The sequence below is a fragment of the Phytophthora infestans genome, genomic scaffold (assembly GCF_000142945.1).
Source record: "Phytophthora infestans T30-4 supercont1.3 genomic scaffold, whole genome shotgun sequence".
Taxonomy (NCBI): Eukaryota; Oomycota; class Peronosporomycetes; order Peronosporales; family Peronosporaceae; genus Phytophthora; species Phytophthora infestans.
Genome location: NW_003303756.1, coordinates 2254501 through 2280005, shown reverse-complemented (window position 1 = coordinate 2280005; position 25505 = coordinate 2254501). Strand labels below are relative to the sequence as shown.

Sequence of the window (25505 nt, the reverse complement as noted above, 5' to 3'; positions counted from 1 at the left end):
TTTTTCCAGATATAGCATTGGACAAAATGAATTAAAAAAATCTACTGGCTGCGAGGTGACCCAAATCGACACTTTTAAAAACCTTTCGGGTCCAAAGGGCTCTCTCAGGATCACTTTCCAGCTTAGCATACGAGTAGTGGAGGGATGACAAAGCACAAGAAACGATATCCATGCTCCCCGCCGCAAAGCGGCGGCGCTCGGCAAGTAGTAAATCAATGTCTGAACCAATGGTTGGCCTCTGACGACCCTGGTACCGGGTACCAGGTATCCCGAAGTGTGATGTGTCATACTTCATGTAATCAGGGATGCACCTGGCGTTAGGTACCTCGTTACGCTATTCTAACATTCGTCCGCTCACTCTACATGAATTAATAGGAGCTTTCCTATCTGACGATGTAATCCAACTTTAGGCAAATGCACTCGCCGGCAAGCAGCTCATTCAGCTGTCTTGGGTTCAACGTTCTACAGTTCGTCACGTAAAATTTTTGCATCGAATGCATACTGAAGCGGATCTGAGAGTTCGGGCTGCAACGCAGTTGCTCCCCTCAACAACATAATAAATAATAAATTTTCATTTCGTAATATTTTACAAAGTACAAAATGAAACTTTATTTATTTACATGTTAATGAGCATTTTAGTGTAAAGATGAGTGGTTCAAATGATTAATAGAAGCTGTTTTTTTTCTCTTTACCAAATATCTTCAGTTACATGAGTACCTGCAAAGGCTTATTTTTAAATACGCTGTTAGAAAAGTAGGTACTTGCACTATACATGTTCACGTGTGTTTATTGTCAATTCCGTTCAAATTTGCCGAAGGTGTGCGTGTTGGGGAAAGGCGGCAATCGGGCGATAAGGCAACAAGAAGCTATGATTGATCCAAAATAAGAAAACAACGCTGATTATTGGCCTAAATATATCCAATAAGGCGCTGGCTGCATGTTGAAGTGCTGCGTCCACAGCTTAGTGTGCGAAGACCATGGAGGAAGCTGCTACACGGCAGCACGCCCACGCTAACACTGTGTATCATTGCCTCTATGCTTACTACAAGCTTGATTATTCCAAAAAGCATCTTGCGCACATCTTCAACAAGTCGGAGCGCACAATCCGTAACTGGATTAAGGTGTACGAAACTACGGCGGTATTTCAGCGAGTGAACACAGTCACCAGGAGACAATACACACAACAGCAGCGTCAATGGCTGTTTAAGTACTACCAGGAGCATCCTCTTGCGTATCTCGACGAAGCCCAAGATGCTTTCAAGAGGACTCATTCTGTTGACATCTCAAAAACGTCAGTCTGGAGAATAATACACGCGTATGGCCTCACCTGGAAGGCGTTGGAGCGACGCGCGATGCACATCAAGGAACGTGACGTGTTTCGCTTCGTGGAGGAACTAAGCCACGTAGACTGGAGCCATTAAAACATTGTCGAGGTCAGTTTCGATAACAGAGGCATGATACGCAAGCGAGGTTACGCTATTCGTGGGAAGAAGGTTGCTATTCGGGGTGACTTTGAGCGAAAGCCACGGGCTTCAATCCTGGCGTTTATTGGCGTTAATGGGGTCCTAGACTACTTCAGCACGGAGGGCACATTTGACCGAGTGGAGCTTACAAATTGCTGTCAAGATTTCGTACATTGCCCAAGTGGACCGGTTCGTCAATACCCTGGTCGAAATTCAGTCTGGATCTTGGATGGCGCTACTATTCACAGGCACCTAGAGGTTGTGCACTACTTTCGCAGTGTTGGTGTTGTGCCCATTTTCCTTCCGGCTTATTGCCCTTTTTTCAATCCGATAGAGTTTCTGTTTGGCTACGTGAAGCGCTCATTCAGCGACACTACCTCGAATCTAGTGGGCGTGATCTTATGCCTTTTGTTGTCCAGACATTTCGCCAGTTCCGACGATACAATCTCAGCAAGGTATTTCAGCACTGTGGATGGGATATTCAAGGCTACTTTGATCCTGTTGGGCCTCTTTCGATTGATAAGCGAACGCAGCCAGAACTCAACACAATGACGACCAGAAATAATAACTTGGAGTTTACTGCGCTTGACGAGGAATCGTAAACTTTATCTAGTCAAAGTGCGATACGTTTTAGCTCTCACACTTGAGAGATATTAGAAAACTTGCTTGAGTATGGTAATTCTTACTCGGCGTGCTCTGCGTCTTCGATGTTCTCAATCAGGGGCATCGGGTCGATGATCGTGCTTGGAGACGGAGGCACGAGATTGCAAATAATGCCTTCAAAGATAGCTTCACGTGCTACCAATCGCTGTTCTTGATCGTCAAGGTAACGTCCAGCAGATTCAAGGTAGCGACGGAGCTGCTGACAGTCGCCGATAGAGGCTCTCAAACAGTCTAGCGCCACACTGGAAGATTGCGCTACTCCATTTAAATGCTCCTCAAAGCGTGACTCCGCCGGATCGAGAAAGTTTGTAATGTAGCTTGGCGGTGGTGCAGCGGGGCTGCCGTAGCTTTAGCGTCAGAGGAAGACGTTCGACTCAAAGAGTCACTAATACTAAGTTCCTTATCCAAAGGAACTTACAGCCCAAGACCAGGGCTCAAAGTTAATACCTTAACTTTTATGCTTCAAAACCAGAAGTGTTTTATTTACTATTATTGCGGCCAAGCCGCCTAGGGGTAAATGTATCTGTTTAACTATATAGCATAGTTAAACCTAATCAAATGCATAACGTGTGGCTTTCGGCCAACGTACTGAGAGACCTTGTTAGCTCTCCAACTTATGTACTGAGAGTTTGTTAACTCTCCGGGTACTTCGTACCCCTGTGTGTTCCACACCATGTAACCCCGCTACAGGTGGGTTGGCAATACTAGCATTCCAAGTCGAGCGATTTAGATTTCGTGTCACGTGGTTCGCCCACATACACCAGACAACCGACGATGCCTGAAAAATATTTCCCCACTTCTGTCGAAGCGCCTCAACCACTTCTCGCAGGGAGCCTTCTGCTGTTGCACCTGCACGATCCGTCTCCTCTGGTAGGACGCACGCCTTCATAAAGTCATCTCGGTCCTTAGCAGTTCCAATAGCCATACCGTATTCGTAGACCATGAGAGTCACAGTAGTTCCTTTATTTGCAGCGAGCCATTGGTTCCATGCTTGTGCTGACCTTGTAGAGTCGACAATGCGTTTTTTTACCTTGAACTGCAGCAACTTTGCCCACTCCGAGAATTGAGGATCCTCCACGCTCCAGATACCATCGGTCTTGACGGCTTGCTTCTTTATGTTAGAAGAAAACTTTTCCCAAACTGCCTCCATAATGCTGTCAAAAGAACGTCCAGTAAACACTTCATCATGTTGTACCTCGCCGGACGTATCCCGCTGGTTAATTGATGTCTTTATCATGGGCCGAAGAAGTAGTTGGAAAAGATCACCAGGAGCTTCATTAGCCGCTTCATGAACTGATACAGTTTCTCCTGCCTCCATGGGTCTGACTGCAGCCGCAGCATCGCGTTTAGGAGCGGATAGAGTCGCACTGGCTTCAACATGACCGACAGAAGCAATCTCTGGAGCAGGAAGTGTCGCGCAGAAACCAGTAGAAGCTGTATCAGTGCGCTCTGAAGTCGATGTATTCTCCACAGCTCCACGAGAAGCAGCAGCGACAAACTCGGAGGGACACACATCGGTCCTGAACTCAGCAGGAGCGAGTGTTGAGGCAGGTAGAGCTGTCCGTGTGCCCGCTTGACGTGTTGGAGGACGCCCTTCTTCGCTTGGTGAGCGATCCAGATGACAGAGAGAGGCTCCGTCTCGTGGTGAGTGGCTGGCCACAATGTACGGCTACGTGCGTGCATGGCCACGACGGAGCGGGGATCGTAGTACGCCATGCTTCAGTGCGGGTCCTCGAGTGAGAGTGATTGCTGGTGCAACCAAAGGTTTATTCTGTAATCCAGGTTTACACGATTTGTCGGGCGTGTGGCGGGGTGTCTCTCACACGCGCGCGGAAATTTCGAATAGAACGCACAATAATTTGAATTGCTGTGTTGCAGTCTGCAGTGAGCTTCGGACACAAGGTTTTGTTCATCTGGAAAACAAATCACAAAAAGAGGAAAAAACAGCGTACCGGTATGTTCGTACTTTCATCCATGCTCTAGGATTACATGTATTTGTTTCAGCTGTAGCGCTTCACGGGTTGGTTTGTGGATTTTAACGTTATGTTATACCATTTCTTTCTTCTCTGCTGATTTCCGGCATAGTACCGGTGGCAGCCCCCCCCCCCCCCGGTGAATGTCACCAGCTTTTCCAGCTTATGCTCGCTGAAATCCATCAAGAGCATCATTCATTACAAAACCACCGACCATCGTTGCTAAGCTTACTGAATATTTTAGCTACCCTCGGAGACAAGCGTCGACCCGCTTGTTTCATTATCTGTAGAAACTTAAGCGCCCTAAATCCTCGTGCCCGCATTATAACTCTTTCGTAACTAGACCAACGTTGCTTACGCTTGGTGACCAATAATCACCGACATTCAAGACTACTACAAGATCAATTACAATGGTGACGCGTCCACCAGCTTGGCAACCAAGCTGCTAACCAGCTTTCCCTTTCACCAGATGCACGAGCCAATTTTTAGGGTCTGCACTCAAGACCACAAGCGGGGCACAGATGGAAGTGTGGCAGCCCTCGCGTCCGGCGAAAGAGCAGTAACATGGCATTTGGCGCTCCATACGGACGCCGCGAATGGCTCAAGCCTCGAGTCGCGGTGTATTCATTGCTGGCTCGGCAAGGCCTCATCCCAGAATGGCTGGCGGGCAGCCGTTTTGACTGGAATAGTGAGCTGTGCAGTCACGTTGAGCCTCCTTAATATCATTAATGATACAAAGCTGACAGATCCCAAAGCCTTGCTGATGACAGCAGTGCTAGAGCGCGGTCAACGTGTGATTCACGCGGCGTGAAGGAGACCTACCAGACTATGGGCCCCGAGGCAGCCACGACGTCAGCTGCCACTCAAAATAACCCACGTACAGCACCTTCACGGAATCCGCCAGCAAACATACGCTAGGCTGCGACGTGCACAAACACAATCTGCCTTACGGGCAACCTGCAGCCACGTCCAGAATGGCTGCATCATGCAAGTTGCCGTTTGCTTCAACATGAAACAAAAGAAATGTACTAACATACCGGTACAGTGACCGCTTAAAGTCGAGCTTTGATTGGCTTAAGCCGCGGTTTCGTCCTTTCTGACGACTGGAAACGTCTCGTCTGCTAGACGAGTTCGGCGACTGCGCTAGGCATTGCTGTGGGCCACACCGACTTGCAGCCAGCGCAGATTTTTCCAGCTGGGCTAGCGGAAGAGCACAACCGATGCGACAGTGCTCATTGTAGAACTCGCCGTGCGCCCCAAAGCACGTGAACCGGGGCGAATAAGTCGCAGCGACATCAAACTAAATCAGGGGGGCCGCCAGCCAGTCAGCCCCTGTTGGCATTGAGCACTATAATAGCCTCAGCTACAACCAAATCGCCAAGGCCCGCAGCGCCGGATTTTACAGCAGCAGCGCGATACGATTGGACGATGGGAAAGTGGGGCTTACAGAGGAGGCGCTCGCACGGTGAGCTGCCGCGCTTACACGAATTGGAGCGCGCTGTACAGACCGAGATTAAGGACATTTGCGGGCGGGAGGAACTCTTTCTGCGCTCGACGTCGGAGCTCACGTCGCTTATGAAAAAGCTCGGCCGGACGCAGGGCCGGGCCTACTTTCGCTATGTGCTGCGCGACGTTTTCGGCGAGAAGTCCAAAGTGTATGAGGCCCGCGGCCCACCCTCGACGAAACAGGTGTGTGCGTATGCTAAGAGCGTCATCCAGCGACTGGCCAAGGCCATCCACTTCGCGCCGCTGGTGCTACGCGCCGGCTGCCACTATATGCTCGCCGAATTCCGCAAGGCCTTTCCCGGCTGTAAACATGACGCGCGTATCGTCGTGGGTAGTCTTCTCTTCCTGCGAATACTCTGTCCGGCGCTCATCAAGCCCGAGATGTTCGACTTCCCTGAACATACAGCACAGTCGCTACCCATGGGCGTGCAGATCGCCAAGATTCTCCAGCACACGCTCACGGGCACGCCAGTCGGTGACAGCGACCCCGCGTTTAACGACAGCAACGCTTTCATTTATGCTTTCCAGCCCTACGTGGCCAGCTTCCTAGTGCGCTTTCCCCAGATCCGCGCTGCGTTCGGTACTGAAGAACCGCAGCAGATGCCAGAGGTGCGTGCTACTGCGTCTTGGGACTGCAGCAACGTGGCGATCACGCCCACGACCCCCACGGGGGCCGACAGCTGGGCAGCTTCGCCACGCGCAGAGTCTTGGAACACACATCATCGCCCCAATGGCAAGATGCGCGGGTTTTCCATGAGCTCAAACGACGCTATGAAGAACAAGAAGAAGTTCTCGTTGCGCTTCTGGTCTAGAGGTCCAGGCGGCGACAATGGCAGCGTCACCCAGGGGCCCACGCCGTAGAGCAAGAGCGCCGCACACCCAGTCAGGATAGGAACATAGTATTATTTAACCCACTTAACTATACAGAGCAACTCGCCACCAACCATCATTAGATATTCATGTCCCTCTCAAAGACACTTTCGCCTGATTTACTTGTCACCACGGTGCAAGATATCCTAAGAGCGCTGCTTAAAAGGCAGTCATTAACAGAGTGTAGCTTAGGAGATCTCTTTTGTGGAAAAAAATGGTGATCCCTGGAGTGATCTTCAATCTTGCTCGGCGGAAGTGCAGGCTTCCTGGGGACCCTGCACATCTTCGCCATCGCAAATGGACAACACCGGCACAGCCAGATTCCTTAGGCCATACGCGGGCAGTGATCTGACGTGCGCGCTCGGCTGCCGCACTAGCCGAGTTTATGTGGGGACAGCCGACGGAAGTGTGCTCGCGTTCGCCGCGAACGCGTCGGGTGAATCAGATCGCAGCGGTGGCGCCGAGGTGCCGCCGGCCGTCAGCCTGACGCGCGTGCTCTGGGACTTACGCGTATCCACACAGGCAGTGACGGTGAGGTGGCTTCAACAGTGTCGACAGTGTTGGGCTGCGTTCGTCGGACGTTCGCGCTCATTGACGTCAGGAGCGGGAAACTGACGCGGCGTGAATGTGTTGTCGCACTTGTCATTGCAGAGTGTATGCGGTAACGAAGCAGAAGAACAGCGCAACAGCACGCTGCTAGTGGTCGGCAGCGCAGGAGGAGAGCTCGTGATACTGCGCGAAAAGCTGGTGAGGCAGGAACGGTTTTAGATATCTCAGGATAAGGTAACATCGTGCTGATAAATTCTGTTTACTATGAACAGGAGCTACGACGATTCCAGTTGGAGAGTGCAGTGCAACACATTTGCTTCCATCAGGACGGAGAGTTTATCGTTGGCGACGTGCATGGCAATCTCTACGGCGTCACACATTATGAGATTCTTTGGAAGGTTGGAGCTTAATGTTAAGTGTTGGTGAGATATGGTCTTAATACTTGCCGTGTTGTTGGAATACAGAGACGACTGCCTACTATTGCTACCAGAAATGATGTTGGGGCAGAGTGCTTCTACCCTTCCGTCGTCATGCCAACAGTGCAAGCGATCGCGAACGCCAAGCTGCTGGACGTCGAGAAAACACTGTCGAGTTATGTTTTAGTGGCTACCGGACAGAAACATTTATTGCTGACTCACCGCGGCAAGGACTTTGGAGTGGTTCCGACACGTACCCCGATTTCAACGTTAGCGAGCATTCCAGCTGAAGATGAAGACGTCGTGCTTGCAGCCGGAGAGGAAGGGTGAGCATTGCTTATTATTTTCATGCTGAGGTGAATGCAACAATAGCTTAACAGTGGATTTCTTGCTGTGTGACAGGGTAATCTACCGTCTTGTGAGCTATCGAGACACCGTACCGAGCGATATGCCAGACTTCCGGTTCGGAGCTGAAACGTGGGCCCGGGTACCATTCTCCGTTGCAAAACTATTGCCACTGAAGGTAAACACGCCTCCAACCAAAGCGAAGCAGTCCGAGTTTGCATACATTTGCTTGGGTGTAGATGGCGAAGTTGCTCAATTCCGTGGCCGAGAGTGTGTAAAGCAATGGAGTGCTGCGTTTTTTAGCAATGTAGAGCTGGAGTTCCCTGTCGATTTGACGCTGCTAAATGGTGGCGATGCCAGCACGACGCGACTAAGTGGAGCTATCGTGTTCCCGCAGAGAATACACATTTTCCCCATCGAACTATAATAAATGAGGAAGTGATCAGTAATTTCCACCGTCGTTCGTGTATTGTTCTACTATTCGACCAAACGTGGTCGTCGGAAAAGTACCAAGTTTTTGCCGTCGAACGGTAGAAATGCCTTCTCGATTTCTGGGTGTTTGGCAGCAAGGTACTCGACCAAGTTTTCATACGACACGACCTTGCTGCCATCCGCGCGTCGGCGGTGAGGAAACTTTTGCCCAAACACACAGCAAGGCACCACTGCGAAAGGTTTGTTGAACTTGATAGCAACGTCGAAAATCGAGTCCGTGGCTTCGTCAGGGTGCATGCCAAGAAGAAGAGATGACTGCTCGACCAGTTGAACGTTCTCCGTGGTCTCCAGGAAGGAATCCATGTTGAAGAGTGCCGTAACTTGCGGCACTAGCGCCTCGGAAAATGAGGCCTCGGTTTCACTCGATTGCCTGCGCTCCTTCTTCTGTTTCTTCAGATATTTGTGCTGTTGCTTTGAAAGCTTCATCGGACGCTGTTCTCATACATCTGAGTTAAACTAGATTTTTAATTATTGAGAAAAACACCAAAACAAAGCCTACCGGTTCGATGAGTGTGCAAGGAAGTCGCCTCTTGTTCCAGAGCTCGAAGGATACATTCCCTCTACCCCCTGCAACGTCCACAACTCCTTTGCCCGATGCAAGAAATTCCGCTCCAAATGTCTCAACCAGCCACTCGACAAACACCTGCGCGCGTTGCTGCTTTCCAATTTTCCCGTGCGGTTCCAGAGGATCTTCCTCGATGTGAGCTCGGACGCGTTTGAGATGCAATCGATCTTTCAGCCACCCGGCACGCTCTGTCTTCCGCTCGGCATCATCGACGTGGAAAAACTCGCAGTTGTCGCCATGCTGACAAGTCTTCGAGTTAATCCAAAACTTGCAATGCGCTCGCTCCTCTGATGCTGTAGCAGTGGTTTGCTCCTTAACATCGTTCTTAGCGCTATAATCTTGTCGTTCCTGACCCATTGAGTGTCGTTTAGTCGTCGTGGCAACCGTAGGCAAAGGGAGGAACGGCACGCCAGGATTTTCATCCTTCCACGCTCGGACCACTGTAATGTCGCGTGCATGTACCAAAATGGAGGCGCCATCTCCAAGACGCTCCACGAACCCTCGAATATGGACAATATCTCCAACTTTGACGTTGTATCGGATAGTATCGATTTCTTCCGCTGACAACTCCCCATCGATGATTTTGAGGATCACCTCAATGCGCTCTCTTTCGCCATCCGATTCGGTGGCCACAGCCGCCAAATCGAAGAACGAACATTTCCGACTGATACGCCGTTGATGCATCAATTGACCCTCCACGAGGATGTCGCTCTTATGCTCTAGCGCATCGTCGCTCCATTCCGCCACTTCCTCGTGCAAGGCTACAAAGCTCGACCACACCATTTTCGATGGTATTTAACGGATTGATTATAAACGCGTTTTCATTGGTAGTAAATGTAAAAATAAATCTTTGTTTTAGGTGACAAATTGTATTCTCTGGAATATCCTTCAAGCAATGAAAACACCGTTTGCACGCAGATGAACTTGGAGGTACATGGTGACTTCTTCATGGTGCGAGAGGAACGGGAAATCACCTCCATTCCTTATCAATGCCTATTAAAAAAATTGTCGGTTGTGGGCGACGTTGAAGTTAGATATCAATGACAGTTTAAAGAAGCCAGGACAGAATGGAGTACCTGTTTGGCGCGTGGGTAGCGGAATCCGATTTGGTCCTTGAGTTTTGCTGGAAGACTGGTGTCTTCGTAGCTCTGCAGTAAAAAAAACGGTTAGATATGGCAAAACAAACCGTGCGCGGGTACTTACGTCAATTAGCGTAATTTTCTCGTCTGACAGGACGATTTTCCAGCTCTCAGGATCCCACGAGAGACAATTGAGTGTCAAACGTGAAGCAATTTCTTGTTGGGAAAGAGTTCCAAACTGCATTTGTAAGACGCATCATGTCAGTTCAAAGGATATGATAAATCCTCCTGTTGCAGTGTACTTGTACAACACAAGTTGAGACTACATGTATACTATGTATTAATACCATGGTAGCCCACCTGATCCATCATGTATTCGATTGCTTGATTCTGTGCGTCCATGTGGGGATTCAGTTTTGGAAAGTGCTCAAGTATGTACCTGAATAGTTGACACAAACCGTTTCTTGTCCTTATGCATTTTAAATACCGTAAAGAACGAATTCTACTTACTTTCTCACAAAGAAGTCTGGCATGTAAGGGAGCCTGCAGTTTAGCAATTCACACGACTGCTGTGACGTAAATCAAACACCTTTCAAAGTAGTTGTCAACACTTACATTTTGATGCACGGGGCGTTGGCTCCGTACTCGCGGGTATCACAAAATCCCTGCGTCATAGCTAAGGACGCGACGCGTTGCGGATAGAGAGCCATATAACGCTGCAAATAGAAAGACATCGATGATACGCTAGAGTCACAAATGTTATCTCTGCTAGCAAACCTGAATCAAATACGCGCCAAGTGACACAGCATATACGTGGATCTATGATTTACGGCCAACTTTGTTAGTTTATCTGTTTAAATAACACGCTTTCCAACGCGTTATCACCTCAGACAAATTCATGGCATTGAGAAACCTGTCGAAGCTGTGAATCCACTCCTCGTGCGTCCAAACAATGGGGTGTTGGATCTGCTAATTGGAAGAAAGTATTTGAGATGGATGAGTAAGTACGAAGTATCTCGTAGTCGAACTTACTGCTAGGACGCGAAACCCTTTTGACCCCAGCTCTTGCAACTGCAAATGAAAGCACAGCGCGACTCCACTTGTTCCAGGAAGGCAGATCAACGGAGGCCTTCCAGCGTTCGCATCACTCAGCCTGCCCGAATCGTAGTATGTCCATGTATTGCCGTCGTAAGTGGTGATGCGCTGGCGTGCTGTTTGCTGCAGAAATCCCTGCTCACTTCGCTTCAGGGGCGACACCTCGTACTTCATGCTGTTGGCTTGATGTTTATCAAAAGGCAGGACGGTATCTTTTGACAAGGGTCGCGGCGTTTGGGTACAGTATTATTACTAGTAACTAGTATAGTGCAATGGTTAGGACTTCCTGGCTAGATGGGTACGTAAAGATTAAGTTTGCTACATCCTTGACAGCGCAGCGCGAGTTGTCAGCTCTTGGTTTGTGATAAAACGTAAGCTTATGCTAAAGTAGCCATAACATAACGTGAGCATCAGCTACAAATTTATTTTGCTATTTTTCGGAAGCAGCATATGCAGCCATGTATGTCATTGCAACTGCGGAGAACCCAACATTGAAAAAGTCTATAGTGGTCTCAATTACAAGGATTTCTTAGCAATGACATTACTGCCGTAATTTTTTAGTGACCGAACGTCATGGATCGAGCCTCCACAGAAAGCACCTCCATTTGTGTTAGTGCCGCCCGCATGTCTTGGATGCCCTCTGCAACTCAAGCTTGCTTTTCGGTGCATCTCAGTGAGATTCTCACCAATCTCACGGGAGCCATTGTCCAGCAAACAGTTGCGGCAACATCCTCCCCACCAGCGCACACAGCTGGGCTGAGTTTCTCCCCACGTCACCCATAGACGTCTGAGCCTCAGCCACAGCTTTCTCCACCGCTTTCAAAGCCCCTCTGTGCGGCTGTCAAGCGACGCGCTATCGTGTCCGCCAACGCCACATCTCTCGCAGACATCCCCACCGATCTCATCTCCATTATAAACGCTCCGACGGTGGCGATGGCCTCCTCCATCAGTTTGTCCTCTGAATCCAGCGCAGAGAAAGCGGCATTAAGCTTTGTCACCTATGTCTTCTCCTCTGCTGAAAGCGTTCAACGCCTTCAGCAGTCGCCGCTTGTATCCAACTCTGACAACCACTATTGATGACTGCCCAATCTACAATAGCAGCTTAATAGCCCAGCTACAATGCAGGGTGTTTCGCAAATTCCGCTTAAACACCCTGCAAAAATGGAGCTGGGCTACTGGTGTAGCAGCTAGCTGTAAAACTGCGTAAACATGGTACAGTACGGTAAAAGCTTATTTACATGTACGCCACCTGCAGAACAAACGTCAACTAAGGAAGCAAGATTTGTTGGGGGTGGTGAGTTCAATGCTTCGTACGCAATAACATGAAATTGTACCGTACAACACAGGGTGCTTGAATGCGAAGTACGTGTATTTCATAGGAGACTCAGCGAAAATTGCTTTGCGTGGGCACTTACAGGTACACGCACTGTTGTATGGTTGTTTTGAAAGAGGTTGGCAAGCACTTCCTATTGACACCAGACAATGGCAATGCCGCTGATGCAGCGTTCTTGGGTGGTAATGCGCAGAAGTTCCGATCAATTCCATCCCGAGTTATTTTGTTATTGTTGAGTCTCGTAAACTTGTGAGACAAGAATGCTTGGCCAGGGGTTAATGGTAACTCCAAAATCGGTGAAGTTAATATTGTGAAAATATCATTTGTAGACCAGTTAATTTAAAATATATCACCTAATATTTTCTTCTGAGACAATACGATATTATTAAATATCAACTTAATATTAGCTAATACAATATTATTTTTTCAAAGATTGCGTAATCGGGCTAAATTCACTAATCAGATGTCGCTAACGCTCGACTAGCTGAAGTATTACTAATCAACCGTGAGGGAGGGACAATTGTGAGAGTGACGGCAAGGTTGGCGTCGTGTGTTGGCACTGCTGAGCGCATTAATCTAGCGCCACAGGCAGCAGGTTTATTAGACGCACGATGTGGACGAGGATATCGGTAGAGAACAAGAAAAAATGTCTTGATTTCGCTCTATCAACGTTAAACAGCTGCAAGCGTTTGCAGTTTTCCATCTCGATCGCCTTTGTCTGTGTCACAGTGAAATACTAGAGCAAATACTCGTCAGTCTTAAAGCCTACTGCTTTTCTAGAACCTGATCGAAAAAGTTATTTGGCTCCGCTCGGTCCACAGGGTAAGGTGGCAAGAAACGTACTTAAGTGGGACAATATTATAAAATATCATGTAGTATCTAATATTTTTCAGGTTTCCGAGCTAATATTAAAATATTATGCTAGCTTTTGCAAAAATGAGTTACAATTAATATAAAATATCGACAATAGTACTACTACTATCAAAAATATCATATGATATTTGGCTATGCATCCGCAATCCGCAAACCAATCTAGAAAGCATCTCCAGATCTGCCTTACAAAATTGCTATCAAACTTTAAAAAACCCAAACCAGTTTTTTTTTCAACTGAACCGGCACAACTCAATTGCCGACCAGGAGCTCAGGATGGCCGCAGATCTTTGGTGGGTGGGCGTGTTGGTCGCCGGCGTCGTCGTGGGCGTCTCCATCGTGGTAAGATACTGTCCTCCGGTCTCTTTGCTTTCGTACTGTGCGAAAGCTAACCTCGTATACAGTCGTTCGTAGTGACGAAGCTCCGCGCTCCAGGGTTTAAAGTGGACGGCAAGCACGTGTTCATCACTGGCGGCAGCTCCGGTCTGGGTCTTGCGCTAGCCAAGAAGTACGCACAGAAAGGAGCCAAGGTTTCTATCATTGCGCGTGGACTGGACAAGCTGGAGGAGTCCAAGACGGAGATCGAGGGCGTCCGTAAGAACGCGGACGCAGGAGTCTTCATCCAGTCGTGCGACGTGGCGGACTTTGCCAGTGTTCAGAAGGCTGTGGATGCTGCCAACAAGTTCCACGGACGCGCCACGGACCACGTGGTGTGTTCGGCGGGTTTCGCTGCCCCCGGTTACTTCTTGGAGCAGGACGTGAGTCTGTACAAGAAGATCATGGACGTCAACTACTTCGGCACGCTGCACACCATCAAGGCGGCATTGCCGGCCATGGTGCAGCGCTCGGAGGAAGGTGGAGAAGGTGGCCACATTGTGTTGGTGAGCTCTGGTCTCGGTCTCATCTCGTGGATTGGCTACGCGCAGTACGCTGCCCCCAAGTACGCTCTACGTGGCCTGGCCGAGTCGCTGCGCAACGAGCTCAAGCTCTTCGGTATTCGCGTGAGTATCTTCTACCCGGGCAACATTGACTCACCCGGCTTCGTGGAGGAGAACCGTACTAAGCCTCCTGAGACCAAGACCATCGAAGGTGTGAGTGAGCCTCTACACCCGGACAAGGTGGCGCAGTCTCTGATCAACGGAGTGAGCGACGGCGAGTTCAGCATCACCAACGACCCCATGATCTTCATCCTCCGCGTCTTGGCTAATGGTGTTGCGCCTCGCTCTAACACGATGCTCGAGACGGCGTTGCTGCCACTGCTCATTCCTATCCAAGTGGGCTTCGGCTTCTTCATGGACTTCATCGTGTGGCAGAAGCGTACGCGTGAGAAAAAGTCCAAGGACCAGTAAGGCAGAGGCCAAGAAGGAGAGAGACAATGGAGGAACAGAGGTCGGTAAAGCTTTTTGTCTCTTTTGTCCATGATCGACATGGGATTTTTTTGCTGTTGGATTTTATCCCCGACGTTTGCTAAGACGCCAGGAATCGGGTGGATTGAAGCGGTCAAAGAGCGGCTCGATCTTCTCGTTACGTTTGCGCTTGGATAGCTTGGTAGGGTCGCCCTTCTTGAAGAACGCAGGGGCTAATTCCACAAGCCACTTGGGCTCAATCGTCATGATGTTGCGCATATATTCCTTCGTGGTGAGGACCAGCTCATGGTAAAGCACCCACTCTGGACTCTTGTTGAACAATGCACTCGATGGATGAATGTACACAGGTTGGCCTTCAACCATAGTGCGGTATCCCTCTTGCGGGTCTTTCTTCGCCGTGTTGGCGAAGTACCCGGCCACAATAGCACGTCGAACCTTGTTGTAGTTTTTGCCGCAGGAAACCACATCCATTTTGTATCGATCAAGAATGGACAGCAGCTGTTTGCGGACGTCTTGAGCACGCCGGATAGCGCGTGCTTGGATGAAGTTATCATAGCACCATGGGTTGGAGAACTTGGAGTTCGCCCAAGCCTCATACACTCCCAGTAAAGTTAAGTGATCGCCTTCAGGTTGGTGGAACTTCGCCTTCTTCTGGTCAGCCTGAGCCTGTTTCTCCTTTGGTCGGAAGAAGACCGACTCCACAGACAACATCGCCACGATAGTCAGCACTTCCTCGGCACAGCCAAGTACCACGGAAGTCAGTAACACCTTCGCGTTCTTCGGTTCGACTGGGAACTCGGCCATCTTCTTGCCCAACCTTGTTAACAGACCTTCATCGTCCAACGCGCCTAATGCGTACAAGTTCTCCAGTGCCATGACAAGAGCATCTTGAGGCGGCGGGTCCATAAAGTCGAAACCCATAAGATCGTTGATCCCCATGGCTTTCAGTTGAAGCACAACCGACCCGAGATTCGCACGCTGGATCTCTGGCACGGTGGTCGGTAACATCTCGTTCTTATACGCATTCTCGGTATACAATCGATAGCACTTTCCGGGGCCTGTACGACCAGCGCGTCCGGCACGTTGACGAGCTGAGGCTTGTGAGCACGGCACAACCACAAGAGAATCCATCCCGATCTTCGAGTTGAAGGCATTCTGTTTGCAGAAACCAGGGTCCACGACGTAGTAGATGCCGTCAATTGTCAGTGAAGCTTCTGCGATATTGGTAGCCACCACACACTTCCGAGAGCCCTTGGGTGCTGGTTCAAAAATGCGCGACTGCATTTCCGAAGGCAGCGCACCGTATACTGGCAGAATGATGAGTTCCGGAGCTAGTGCACGCTCTTGCAACGCCTTGATACGTTGATACAGAACTTCACACGCTGTATCGATCTCTTCTTGGCCCGTCAAGAATAACAGAATATCTCCTTCGGGCTCGGATAAATGGATCTGCATCACACACAGCAGACACGCGTCCAGATAGTCCAACTCCGGTTCCTTCGTGTACAGAATCTCTACAGGGAACGTACGACCTGGGATTGTAAAAATCGGGCAGTCGAAAAAGTATCGAGAGAACTTTTCAGCATCCAGAGTTGCGGACGTCACGATAATCTTGAGGTCTTTCCGTGTACGTACAAGATCCTTCAGCAGTCCAAACAGAACGTCCGTGTTGATTGTCCGCTCGTGGGCTTCATCGAGCATCAGAGCACTGTACTTTGACAGAGTCGAGTCAGCCAGGTATTCTCGCAGCAGCATACCTTCAGTCATGTACTTGATCACTGTCTCGGGACTGGTGACGTCTTCGAATCGCATCGAGTAACCAACTTCTTGTCCAAGCTCACAGCCAAACTCTTCGGCCACACGCTTTGCCACGGATGAAGCAGCAACACGACGCGGCTGAGTACAGCCGATAATACCGGTAGAAGTCAAGCCCATTTCAGCCATATACTGCGTCATCTGCGTGGTTTTCCCCGATCCAGTTTCACCAATAACCACCAGGACTTGATTATCCGCGATAGCCTTCATCAGTTGACGCTTCAGTTTGAATACCGGAAGACTCTCACGTTGCTCCAGAATGGTCTTGTTCGACACAATACCATAGGACAAGTTCTTCCCCACGGACTTTTGTTTCCACTCTGGCAGCTCGAATGTCGATCCCATGTTGATGCCACGCAGTTCCTGAGCAAAGTGTCGCTCTCCAGCGTCAGGCATGGGATCTTCCCACGGTCGATTAAGATCCTTCGGGATGGAATCAATCAACTGATTCGCTTGTGTCTGGCGTAATTCACGACGTTCCTTCGCTAAGTTCGACTGCGTCATGGCGGCACGCTGCATGGAGCCGTCCGGATTCTTGACGATCTTCACGGGGGATATCTCTCGACTCATCTGCGTCTGACCACGCAGGAAAACAGGTTCGTCCTCATTTAATTCCACTTCAAAGTCTTCTTCCGTGGCTTCCGTGTTGAGCATACCGTGCTCCTCGTCAAACGTCGGATAGTCCTCAACTGACAGCACTCCGGAGTTAATAAGCTGCTGGACTTCCCATCGTTCAGGTGACGACATGCGCTTTGCAGCACGCTGTGGCTTGCTGTCATCTTCATCCAGTTGCTGCGAGCTCTGCATACCCGGTGCAGATGGGTTAATCCACGAACGTGAGTCGGAAGACCTGTTCTCTTGACGTGCACGCTCGGCACCATCACTAGAGCGCTGCGGCATCAGATCCTTTCCAGTTCTTTGATCCACATCGCGCATTGACATCGACAGCTTGGCTCCTGAGATCGAGATGAGCTTCACCTTGACACGGTCGCCGCGCTTTGCAAACTCCTTGACGTTACTTACACGATTGGCAGACAAGTTGGAGACGTGGACAAGACCTTCCTTCTTCTCTCTTGAGAACCCCTCCAGCTCTACAAAGACACCAAAGTCCATTACTTTCGCGACACGACCGTCATAGATGCCGTATAGCTCCAGTTCTCTAGGTGGATCATCTCTCCTGCGACCGCGACTGCGGTCTCTGTCCCTGTCACGTCGATCGCGTCGTCTGCCTTCCGACCGAGACCGAGATCTTGACCTTCTGCCTCTCCTGCCGCGATCTTCATCGCGTCCGCGGCTTCTGTCACGTCCGTAGCGATCGCGGTCTCGTGATCGGTCTCTAGTTCGAGAGCGATCATCACTCTTCCTATCATCACGCTCGGTAGACGTCGGTTTCTTGTCGTCCTTGTCGTCCTTGACGGACGCTCCTGCGATATCCGCAGCTGTGAGCTGCTCGTCGTCTCGAATTTGGTGCCTCTTGCTCTTTCTCTTGGCATCCGCAGCCGAACCCCCCACCTGCTTCATCTTGCGTGGAGCCATTGTCTGCACGATGCGGTAGAGATTCTCAGCTAGGGCGGGGGGCAACGGCAGCTCGTCTTTCTTGATGGATGCTAGGAAGGCGGTGCAGCTCGAGCTGCTGCGCACTAAGTCTATCACAAACTCGGCCAGCGTCTTGTCACTCATACCAAGGTGGTTCTCTAGTGCCTGGCACACCTTGGACACGAGGCTCAGCTCCTGTAGCTTCTCCATCTCGACCTCCAATAGTGTCCGTCCGAAAAGGAGCAGATGTATTTATCACAAACATGGGTGTAATTGATGTCTCGAATAATATACCGGTATTATAGTATTAGTATACCACATTTCGTAGTCATTCTAATCGGAGGGTACTATATTATGAGGGTATTATAATTCACAAACTAACTCGCTGAACGCCTTCCTCTTGGTTAGGCTCTACCATATTCTGCAGTATCCACTCTGCACAAAACGAATCACCATAGACATCATGTTTCGCTATGTGCCATTTCTCGCAATCATTGATAAAGCCCGCACCACCAATAGAGCTGGAGATCACATCGTCTGGTACGCACTGCCACGCCTGCTTACCCAGCCAGCTACTTCACTCACGGAAGGTGGGCGTGGGTTGCCACCACGCGTCTACTCTACACGGTCGGAAGTTTTCCATTCGCTATTAATAACAAGAGGTGTCATGCGGTCTTTAAAAGACTTGTAAATGCCTATTTCCCCAGCTTGCAGATATGACGTGCAGCCACCAGGCACAACAACCATGTCAATCTTTTTGGCTGGACATCTCGCCTTGATCGCCTTCGAAATATGAGCGCTCATAGTCCCAAACGAGAGATTTGCCCGGGAAATGATCCATCAGCACCGGAAAGACAAGATCAGTCATCGTTGGAGCAGCGTGCTGTCAACCCATGCCCTCGTTTGTGTTACGACATACACTCCGTCGATTTTGTCTATTGTCGAGCTACTAGTACTGTACCAGTAGTACCGGTAGTACCATTTTTCCAATTAACAATCGGGGGCAATTTTGCTCCGTCCGCAGTCACGGCCAGCACTGCAGTGATCCTCATCGACACAAACCCCGTCGAGCGAAGCACAACATGACGCGAGCCTACAAAATCCACCGTTTCGCGTCGAGGATCCTCGCAATATACAGCGATTTCATCCATGAGTACAGTTCGTGACAAATTAAACCGTGGCTTGAGGTGGGTGAGGTAAGCCATGAAGCGGACTGCACGTCGAACAAGTTCCACATCGGTTAAAGTGGTAAGATTGGTCGTGCGACGTAAGGAGAGTCTGTATCGATGCATAAAAGCGCTCAGCCACCGCTCAGATGCAGCAAAAGAGTCATGATTCAGCACGGTTCGGGCGTGGTGGACAGCAGCCGCCTGGATCCACTGCCTCGACACCTTGTGATGCTCGGAGCGCATAAACAATTTCGTCGAAGAGCATGTCCTCGATTTCACCAAGTCTAGGACGAGCACCAGCACCCCTCAGCCGTTATTGGTCGCTCGAGGCTTGCCTGATGACTTCACGAATCTTGTACCAGTAGTGGATCTGGGCCGCGGAGATCTTCCTTCCCCTTTTAACAGCAAAATGATTGAACGCTCGTGAGGGAACGCCGTCGGCGTAGCGGTCGATCCAATCAAGGACCTCTTTCTTCTCCGCAATACTCTTGGGGACGCGTTGACTGGGCATAGTGCTGGTGCTTTTTCTTGCTGGTTGTAGGGTTCTTCACTTGAGAATTAAAGGCAGGGCACTGGCTGTAATCGGAAATATACGAACCGGTGTTAAATCTTCGCGCGCGTTTGAGTGACACCCCCGACCAAATTACTGATCGTGATGCAACCACGCCTTCCTAAGCAGAAAAGAACATGCTAAACACATGCATTTACTGCGTCGGCACCCAGCAGATCATTTAGCTTGACTTCTGTATAAATTTGACCTTCTGAGGCCCATTCTTATCAGCTGGGTACCGATCCCAGCGTCGGCGACTAGGGGAAGGTGTGCCGGGGAGCTGATAAGAGTCGATCGCTGGGTATTTGGTGTACAGTGTGTGGCACATTAACACACAGCAGAAGCGATCGTCTCCGCGACAAGAAGGCAGCGCAACGGGCACGGTGATTTTCGCCGCACACAGTCTACGGCGGACGCCCACGTCACGCACACCTTGCGGTGGGTATTGTGCTCAATAACATGATCGTAGCGTGTGCTAATATCTGAATTGCGCCGTTGTTCAATGTACTTAGACGAGTTGTGGAAAGCCCCCTGCTACTGGGAGTGAGTGATGCGTCTACCACTCACACCCGCACGGAAGAGCGCAGCGCTGGTGGCGCTATACCTGTTCGTGCAGCTAAGAAAGGGAAGAGAGCCCAAGCTAACTCGGGAAAGGCTGGACTGGGACGCTGAGAGCGAGCGCCTTCTACGCGAGGGTGCGTTTGATGCGTGTTATCGCATGTCCTCGCGCTCTTTCGAGCAGTTAGTTCAGATTCTCGCTCCTTGCCTGGTCATGGACTACCGCAGTACTGTATTGCGAGAGAATATAGTCCAGATGATGATCCGCAGTTTAGCGGGTGGGTCGTACCATGACGTGCGTCGCATTGGCGGAGTCTCAATAGCAAGCTACTATCGGCTCGTGCAGAAAGGAGTTGATGCTGTATTAAACTGCGACCATCCCAGTTTGGCTATATTATTTCCGGACACTGAAAAAGATATCAAAGCAATGACCGAAGGGTTTGGCCTGCTGAGTAGTTGTGGAGAGATGACAGGATGTGTAGGGTGCATTGACGGTTGGCTCTGTCGCATACGGGCGCCAACGGAGACAGATACACAGGGGACTGGGCAACGAAAATACTTTAGCGGTCACTACCAAGCGTTTGGGATTAACGTTCAATGCGTTTGCGACTACGAGTCGCGGTTTACGTACGTGTCAGCCGTATGTCCAGGCAGTGTGAGTGATCTAATAAGCTACGAAGAGAGCGCTTTATACAAGCGCGTGGAGAATCTCCCACTTGGAATATATCTATTAGGTGATAACGCTTACATGCTGTCGGAGCACCTGCTGACGCCCTTCCCGGGAAAGGATATTCCCTCTGCCGAAGACACGTTCAACTTCTTCCTCAGTCAGCTCAGGATTAGAATTGAGATGGCGTTCGGGCTATTAATTACAAAGTGGAGGATCTTTCGCAGCCCCATGGAAGGAAGTCTACAGTACACTACTCAACGCATATTGACAGCACAGAAGCTTCATAACTATTGCATCACGGAGCGATTGCGACGCAACAAGAATGACCATGTCCGTGCGAGCGAGGTTGAGCCTATTTACTTCCAGGACACTGCTGCAGCATATCTTTCAAGTGACTCTATCGTTCGTGTGGGTGCGAACAGTCTCCTTCGTGACATCGTGGTGCAGAGGATTGCTGGTAGCAACGCCGTTCGTCCAACCTACAATTTACAGCGCAGGCAACGGGAGGAGAGCCCACCCGCTTAGATACCAAGTCGCTATTTGATATTGATGAAAATACCAGCTAAACGAAGAAAGAAGACTCGACCTTGTAAGTTTAGCAACGGAGCTTCTCTTTGATTTTGTTTTTTATATCGGCAAAAAATTCAAGGTCTACTTGAAGGTCATCGATTTGATCTGCGTCGTCTGTACCCCGCAGCTGTACCTGAAGTAGCCCCATCGTCTCAATAGTTGTCTTGAGCTGGCGAAGCAGACCATCTCGATCAACCTTTCCTGCGTGGTCGGCCCCATTGTTTCCACCTCTAACTAGTCCGACCATCTCGCGCAAGAGAGCCAACTCCTCATCTCTCCTTTTTGTAGCGGATCCATTCGCTAAGGTGGGTGGTCGCCGCTCAGGCGTAGCCGGGTCGATCCTTGGCTTCAGTGAGTCGACCTGGGCAGTCTTGGGCAGTCGACCAGCTACAGTTGCCAGTAGATTTGGTCTCTTCTGCAACCAAAAATGAAGATACAAAATGTCAATTCGGCCATAACAAAAGTTGAAAAAATCCGGATCGTGAGTTCCGGATTGCGTGAAGTTAATACGGCAACGCTGGTACTCCGATGTAATCTCTCCCCACATAACTCGAAGCTTGCTGCTGCTGTGGGCGGTTGTAATCGAAGGATCGATGCCGCTGAACTTCGGATGGTTTGCGACCACCCACCCATATTCCAAGCGTTCTTGTGCGAAACTATCGGCAATATCAGTCCAAAACTGTGATCTTTCGTTCACAGCTCCCCGATCAAGATCCATGTGGGTCACAGGTCCATTACTTTCGGTCAGGCGAGTTGCAAAATCGTCCGAAAAAATGACGTTCAGGAGCCTGAACATACAGTGCTTCGTTTTGATTGTTTGGTCGGGGCTCGCCTTTCGTTTTTGGCCGCCACTGCCGACTGCAATTTGATCGTAGAGCTGATAGGTCCTGTCGAAATTCCTGAGTAGCTTCATGTAACCAGCCTTGGTGCAGTTGGCCTGTGGGCCCTTTTTGGTGGGACGAAGTCCTCTGCGATACACTTCCTTACGCAGCTCAAGCGCTTTATATGCTGTATATGGCTCTGTTAGACCGTCTTGACGTGAAAGGGGTGGTTCTTGCGCCAGGTCAGTGACCTCATTGTCTGCTTCGGTGTCTGCATGGGCTGTGATTGCTACAAGCGCGGTGTCGTCGACTGGCACACTTGCGGTTTCATTATTCAGCTGTGCAGGGGCGAGGTCCCTCTGTGACCCCCCTTCACAACCAGCGTACAGGGGCAAAAGGTTGTCGAGGTCCATTTTAAAAATAACAGACTTTGACCCTACTTGGCCCAAACTCACAGCACAAACGATTGGATGCCAAGCCTGTGATCTCGAGATCCCAGCTCGGGGATCCGTTCTCCGATCCCCAACTTTTTTTTTATGGGATCGGAGAACGGTACCCCAGATTTTCTGTTTATGCACAATTCGCCCAACTTTTGTAGATGTTCGTACACCAATGAAAAGCGAGGGTTCCGAAATCCCAGGAATCCCAGCTGATAAGAATGGCCCTGAGTGTCACAATAAAACATAATCGACGATTAGAGGTCACAGTGACCAGCCGCGCTTCGCTTGGCTGAGCGCCCCTTCGGAGCCCCCGCGGCTCGCTGCGCTCGGAATATGGAGATAGAATGTACTGGAGAGTATAGTGCTCGGCTCGCTGGTAAGCTCAGCGCTGGGCCCGCCTCGCACCCGCTCACCTTACTTGGCGCCGCGGCTATGGCAACCACGTCGCCCATCCCGGTGTGTGTTATCCCAGCGATGGACGTGTGTTTCTACAATTGTATTGTCAATTCCGTCCAAAAATGCCGATGCGGAGCGAGTCGGAGAGAGGCAACAATCCACAACAAATCGACACGACACTGTGAGTGGCTCAAATTGCAAACTTAAATGAGCATTGGTTACAATACGACCAATATTACGCATGCTCCACATTGAAGCGAGTGCGCGCTGACTTTGCCGAGTCAACCACACGTTTTTTTTTTCACCTTGAACCGCAGCAATTTTGAGAAAAGAGGATCCTCTGCGCTCCAGATACCGTCGGTCTTGACCGCTTGCTTCCTTATGCTAGAGAAAAACTTATCCCAAATAGCCTCCATTATGCTGTCAAAGGAACCTCCACTGAACACTGCATCACGTTGTACCTCGCCGCATACATCCCGCTTATTAATCGATGCCTTTATAATGGGCCGATCAACTAGTTGGAAGAGATCACCAGGCGGTTCATTTGCTGTTGAACTGGTGTACTTGATTCTGTCTTCAAGAGCCCGATTGTAGCCATAGGAGCGCGTTCATGAGAAAGTAGAATCACACGACTCCAACTTGACCAACAGTAGTGTCGCGCAGGTACCAGTAGAAGCTGCATGAGTGTGTTCTGGAGCTGATGGGCTCTCCGAAGCTCAACGAGAAGCAGCCGTAGCAAGCCCGGAGGCAGGTACAGTGGTACAGTTCTCCGCCACAATTACCAGACGCGGTGTCACCCTGGTACCAGCAGAAGCAAGCGCTGAAGCATGTGCGGTCTCCAAGGATCCACTTGGATCTCCAGTAGCCGACGATTAAGCAGGTAGAGTCGCCCAGGCTCTAGTTGAAGCCGCAGCAGCGAGCGTTGAGGCATGTAGGGTTGCCCAGAGGGCGATTTGATTTGCTGGAGGGCGCCCTTCTTCGCTTGCAGAGAGTCCATCCAGATATCGAAGAGGAGATCCTTCTTGAGATAAGCGATTGGCCACGTTGTATGGCGATGTACGTGCATGGCTACGCCGGATCGGGGATCGGAGTAGTGTCGACGCCTTGCCTTCAGTGCGGGTCCTCGCCAAGATGAGAGTGAGAGTGATTGTCGCTGAAGCGGCTACCACCAAAGGTTTATTGTGTAAGACAGGTTTTCACGATTTGTTGGGCATGTGGGCGATTAGATTTTTTCTAGAGACTGGTTAGAGGTACCGAGCAAAATCGTATCTAAACGAAACCAAACTGTATGCGCACGTAATTTATCCAGGTAAAATACCGCTGACTCCAAATTTTAGGATCCCATATTTATAAAAAATGACACCCCCTCTCCCCCCTTTCGCCCATCCTGGCATTTCTCAGCCTATCATTCGAAAATCGCCCTCTTCCAGCGCAAGTCAGTGCACCCCGGAGGTCAGTGCAGCCCAGAAGGCATGTATATGGATTACCGACTAGCTTGTTCTTTTGTTTATGTTCTCCATGCAGTTATGAGTGATAGTGAACCCGAGTTGCATGTTCCGTCGTCCACTTGGACGCCACCCCCGGTCGATGTCGAATGGCACGACAATTGGGATGATTTCAATGCGTACATTGCGCAGTATCAAGCACAAACAAACCAGATCTTCCGCCAACGCACATCAACGTCGGTAGCGAAGCGTAACCGCGAGATTAAGGAGCGAGCGGCGAGTCGCGCTGGTGAGGTTCTACTTGGGCAACAAGGAGGTGACGATGGTGACGTTGACGACGGAGCTGAGCGCTTAATTCCGGAGGATTTTGGCAACTTCTGGATTAAGTTAGTGTGCACTCATGGCTGGAACCGGAAGAGTCGAGGGAAAGGAATCCGGAAGAGTTACTTCGAAAAGAGTACGGGATGCAAGGCAAACATTAAAGCCGCCGTTTCATGGAATGGGGCCGAAGACGTTCAAAAATTTATGGTGCGGATCACTGCCTGTAGCGTTGAGCATAACCACAAGGTGTCGAAGGCGATTTACGAGAATCATGCCTCAAATCGACGCGTGGATAACCCTGCTCTTCTTGCCTTCGTCGACGAACTCCAGGCTGCCGGGTCGAAACCGAAGTTGATCATGCAGTACCTTCGAAAGAAGACAGGTGCGCCGACAAGCTCTGCTACTGCTTTCACATGTTTTCTTATATTTCTCTGATGATCGGTGTAGGCAAAAACGTCATGCTACGGGATGTCCACAACATGGTGGCGAAGATGAAAGAGAAGCGAAAGGGGGGTGCTACCGTTGAGGAGCGGTTGGAAACCGTTTTGCGAGGTGTGTGTGAGAGTCGAGGAAATCGTGCGTCCGTGTTCATTGACGATGCAAAGATCACACAGACAATCACACTTTA

At 50.1% G+C, this 25505-nt stretch overlaps 7 protein-coding genes across 7 annotated transcripts; 3 read left to right on the top strand and 4 right to left on the bottom strand.

The window, feature by feature from the left end:
- Positions 1-1810: 1810 nt before the first annotated feature.
- PITG_02488 (uncharacterized protein) lies at positions 1811-3842 on the bottom strand (the record flags this gene model as incomplete). Its single annotated transcript, XM_002907366.1, has 4 exons — positions 1811-1961; positions 2150-2464; positions 3008-3280; positions 3640-3842. The coding sequence occupies 4 exons, from the start codon at positions 3840-3842 to the stop codon at positions 1811-1813; spliced, it is 942 nt and encodes a 313-aa protein (XP_002907412.1).
- A 1685-nt stretch (positions 3843-5527) lies between these two features.
- PITG_02487 (uncharacterized protein) lies at positions 5528-6466 on the top strand (the record flags this gene model as incomplete). The annotated part of the gene is made up of 1 exon (XM_002907365.1): positions 5528-6466. The coding sequence occupies one exon, from the start codon at positions 5528-5530 to the stop codon at positions 6464-6466; it is 939 nt and encodes a 312-aa protein (XP_002907411.1).
- Positions 6467-6720: 254 nt separating this feature from the next.
- Positions 6721-7770, top strand: PITG_02486 (uncharacterized protein; the record flags this gene model as incomplete). Its single annotated transcript, XM_002907364.1, has 4 exons — positions 6721-7006; positions 7127-7222; positions 7297-7422; positions 7489-7770. The coding sequence occupies 4 exons, from the start codon at positions 6773-6775 to the stop codon at positions 7768-7770; spliced, it is 738 nt and encodes a 245-aa protein (XP_002907410.1).
- Positions 7771-8262: 492 nt separating this feature from the next.
- On the bottom strand, positions 8263-9625 carry PITG_02485 (uncharacterized protein; the record flags this gene model as incomplete). Its single annotated transcript, XM_002907363.1, has 3 exons — positions 8263-8709; positions 8777-9124; positions 9227-9625. The coding sequence occupies 3 exons, from the start codon at positions 9623-9625 to the stop codon at positions 8263-8265; spliced, it is 1194 nt and encodes a 397-aa protein (XP_002907409.1).
- A 105-nt stretch (positions 9626-9730) lies between these two features.
- Positions 9731-11190, bottom strand: PITG_02484 (maspardin-like protein; the record flags this gene model as incomplete). Its single annotated transcript, XM_002907362.1, has 9 exons — positions 9731-9835; positions 9919-9990; positions 10046-10159; positions 10282-10360; positions 10432-10464; positions 10567-10637; positions 10699-10740; positions 10807-10887; positions 10954-11190. 9 exons carry the CDS (start codon positions 11188-11190, stop codon positions 9731-9733), a joined length of 834 nt encoding a protein of 277 aa, XP_002907408.1.
- Positions 11191-13495: 2305 nt separating this feature from the next.
- PITG_02483 (3-ketodihydrosphingosine reductase, putative) lies at positions 13496-14568 on the top strand (the record flags this gene model as incomplete). The annotated part of the gene is made up of 2 exons (XM_002907361.1): positions 13496-13561; positions 13624-14568. 2 exons carry the CDS (start codon positions 13496-13498, stop codon positions 14566-14568), a joined length of 1011 nt encoding a protein of 336 aa, XP_002907407.1.
- Positions 14569-14670: 102 nt separating this feature from the next.
- Positions 14671-18163, bottom strand: PITG_02482 (ATP-dependent RNA helicase DHX8; the record flags this gene model as incomplete). Its single annotated transcript, XM_002907360.1, has 1 exon — positions 14671-18163. One exon carries the CDS (start codon positions 18145-18147, stop codon positions 14671-14673), a length of 3477 nt encoding a protein of 1158 aa, XP_002907406.1.
- Positions 18164-25505: the final 7342 nt, after the last annotated feature.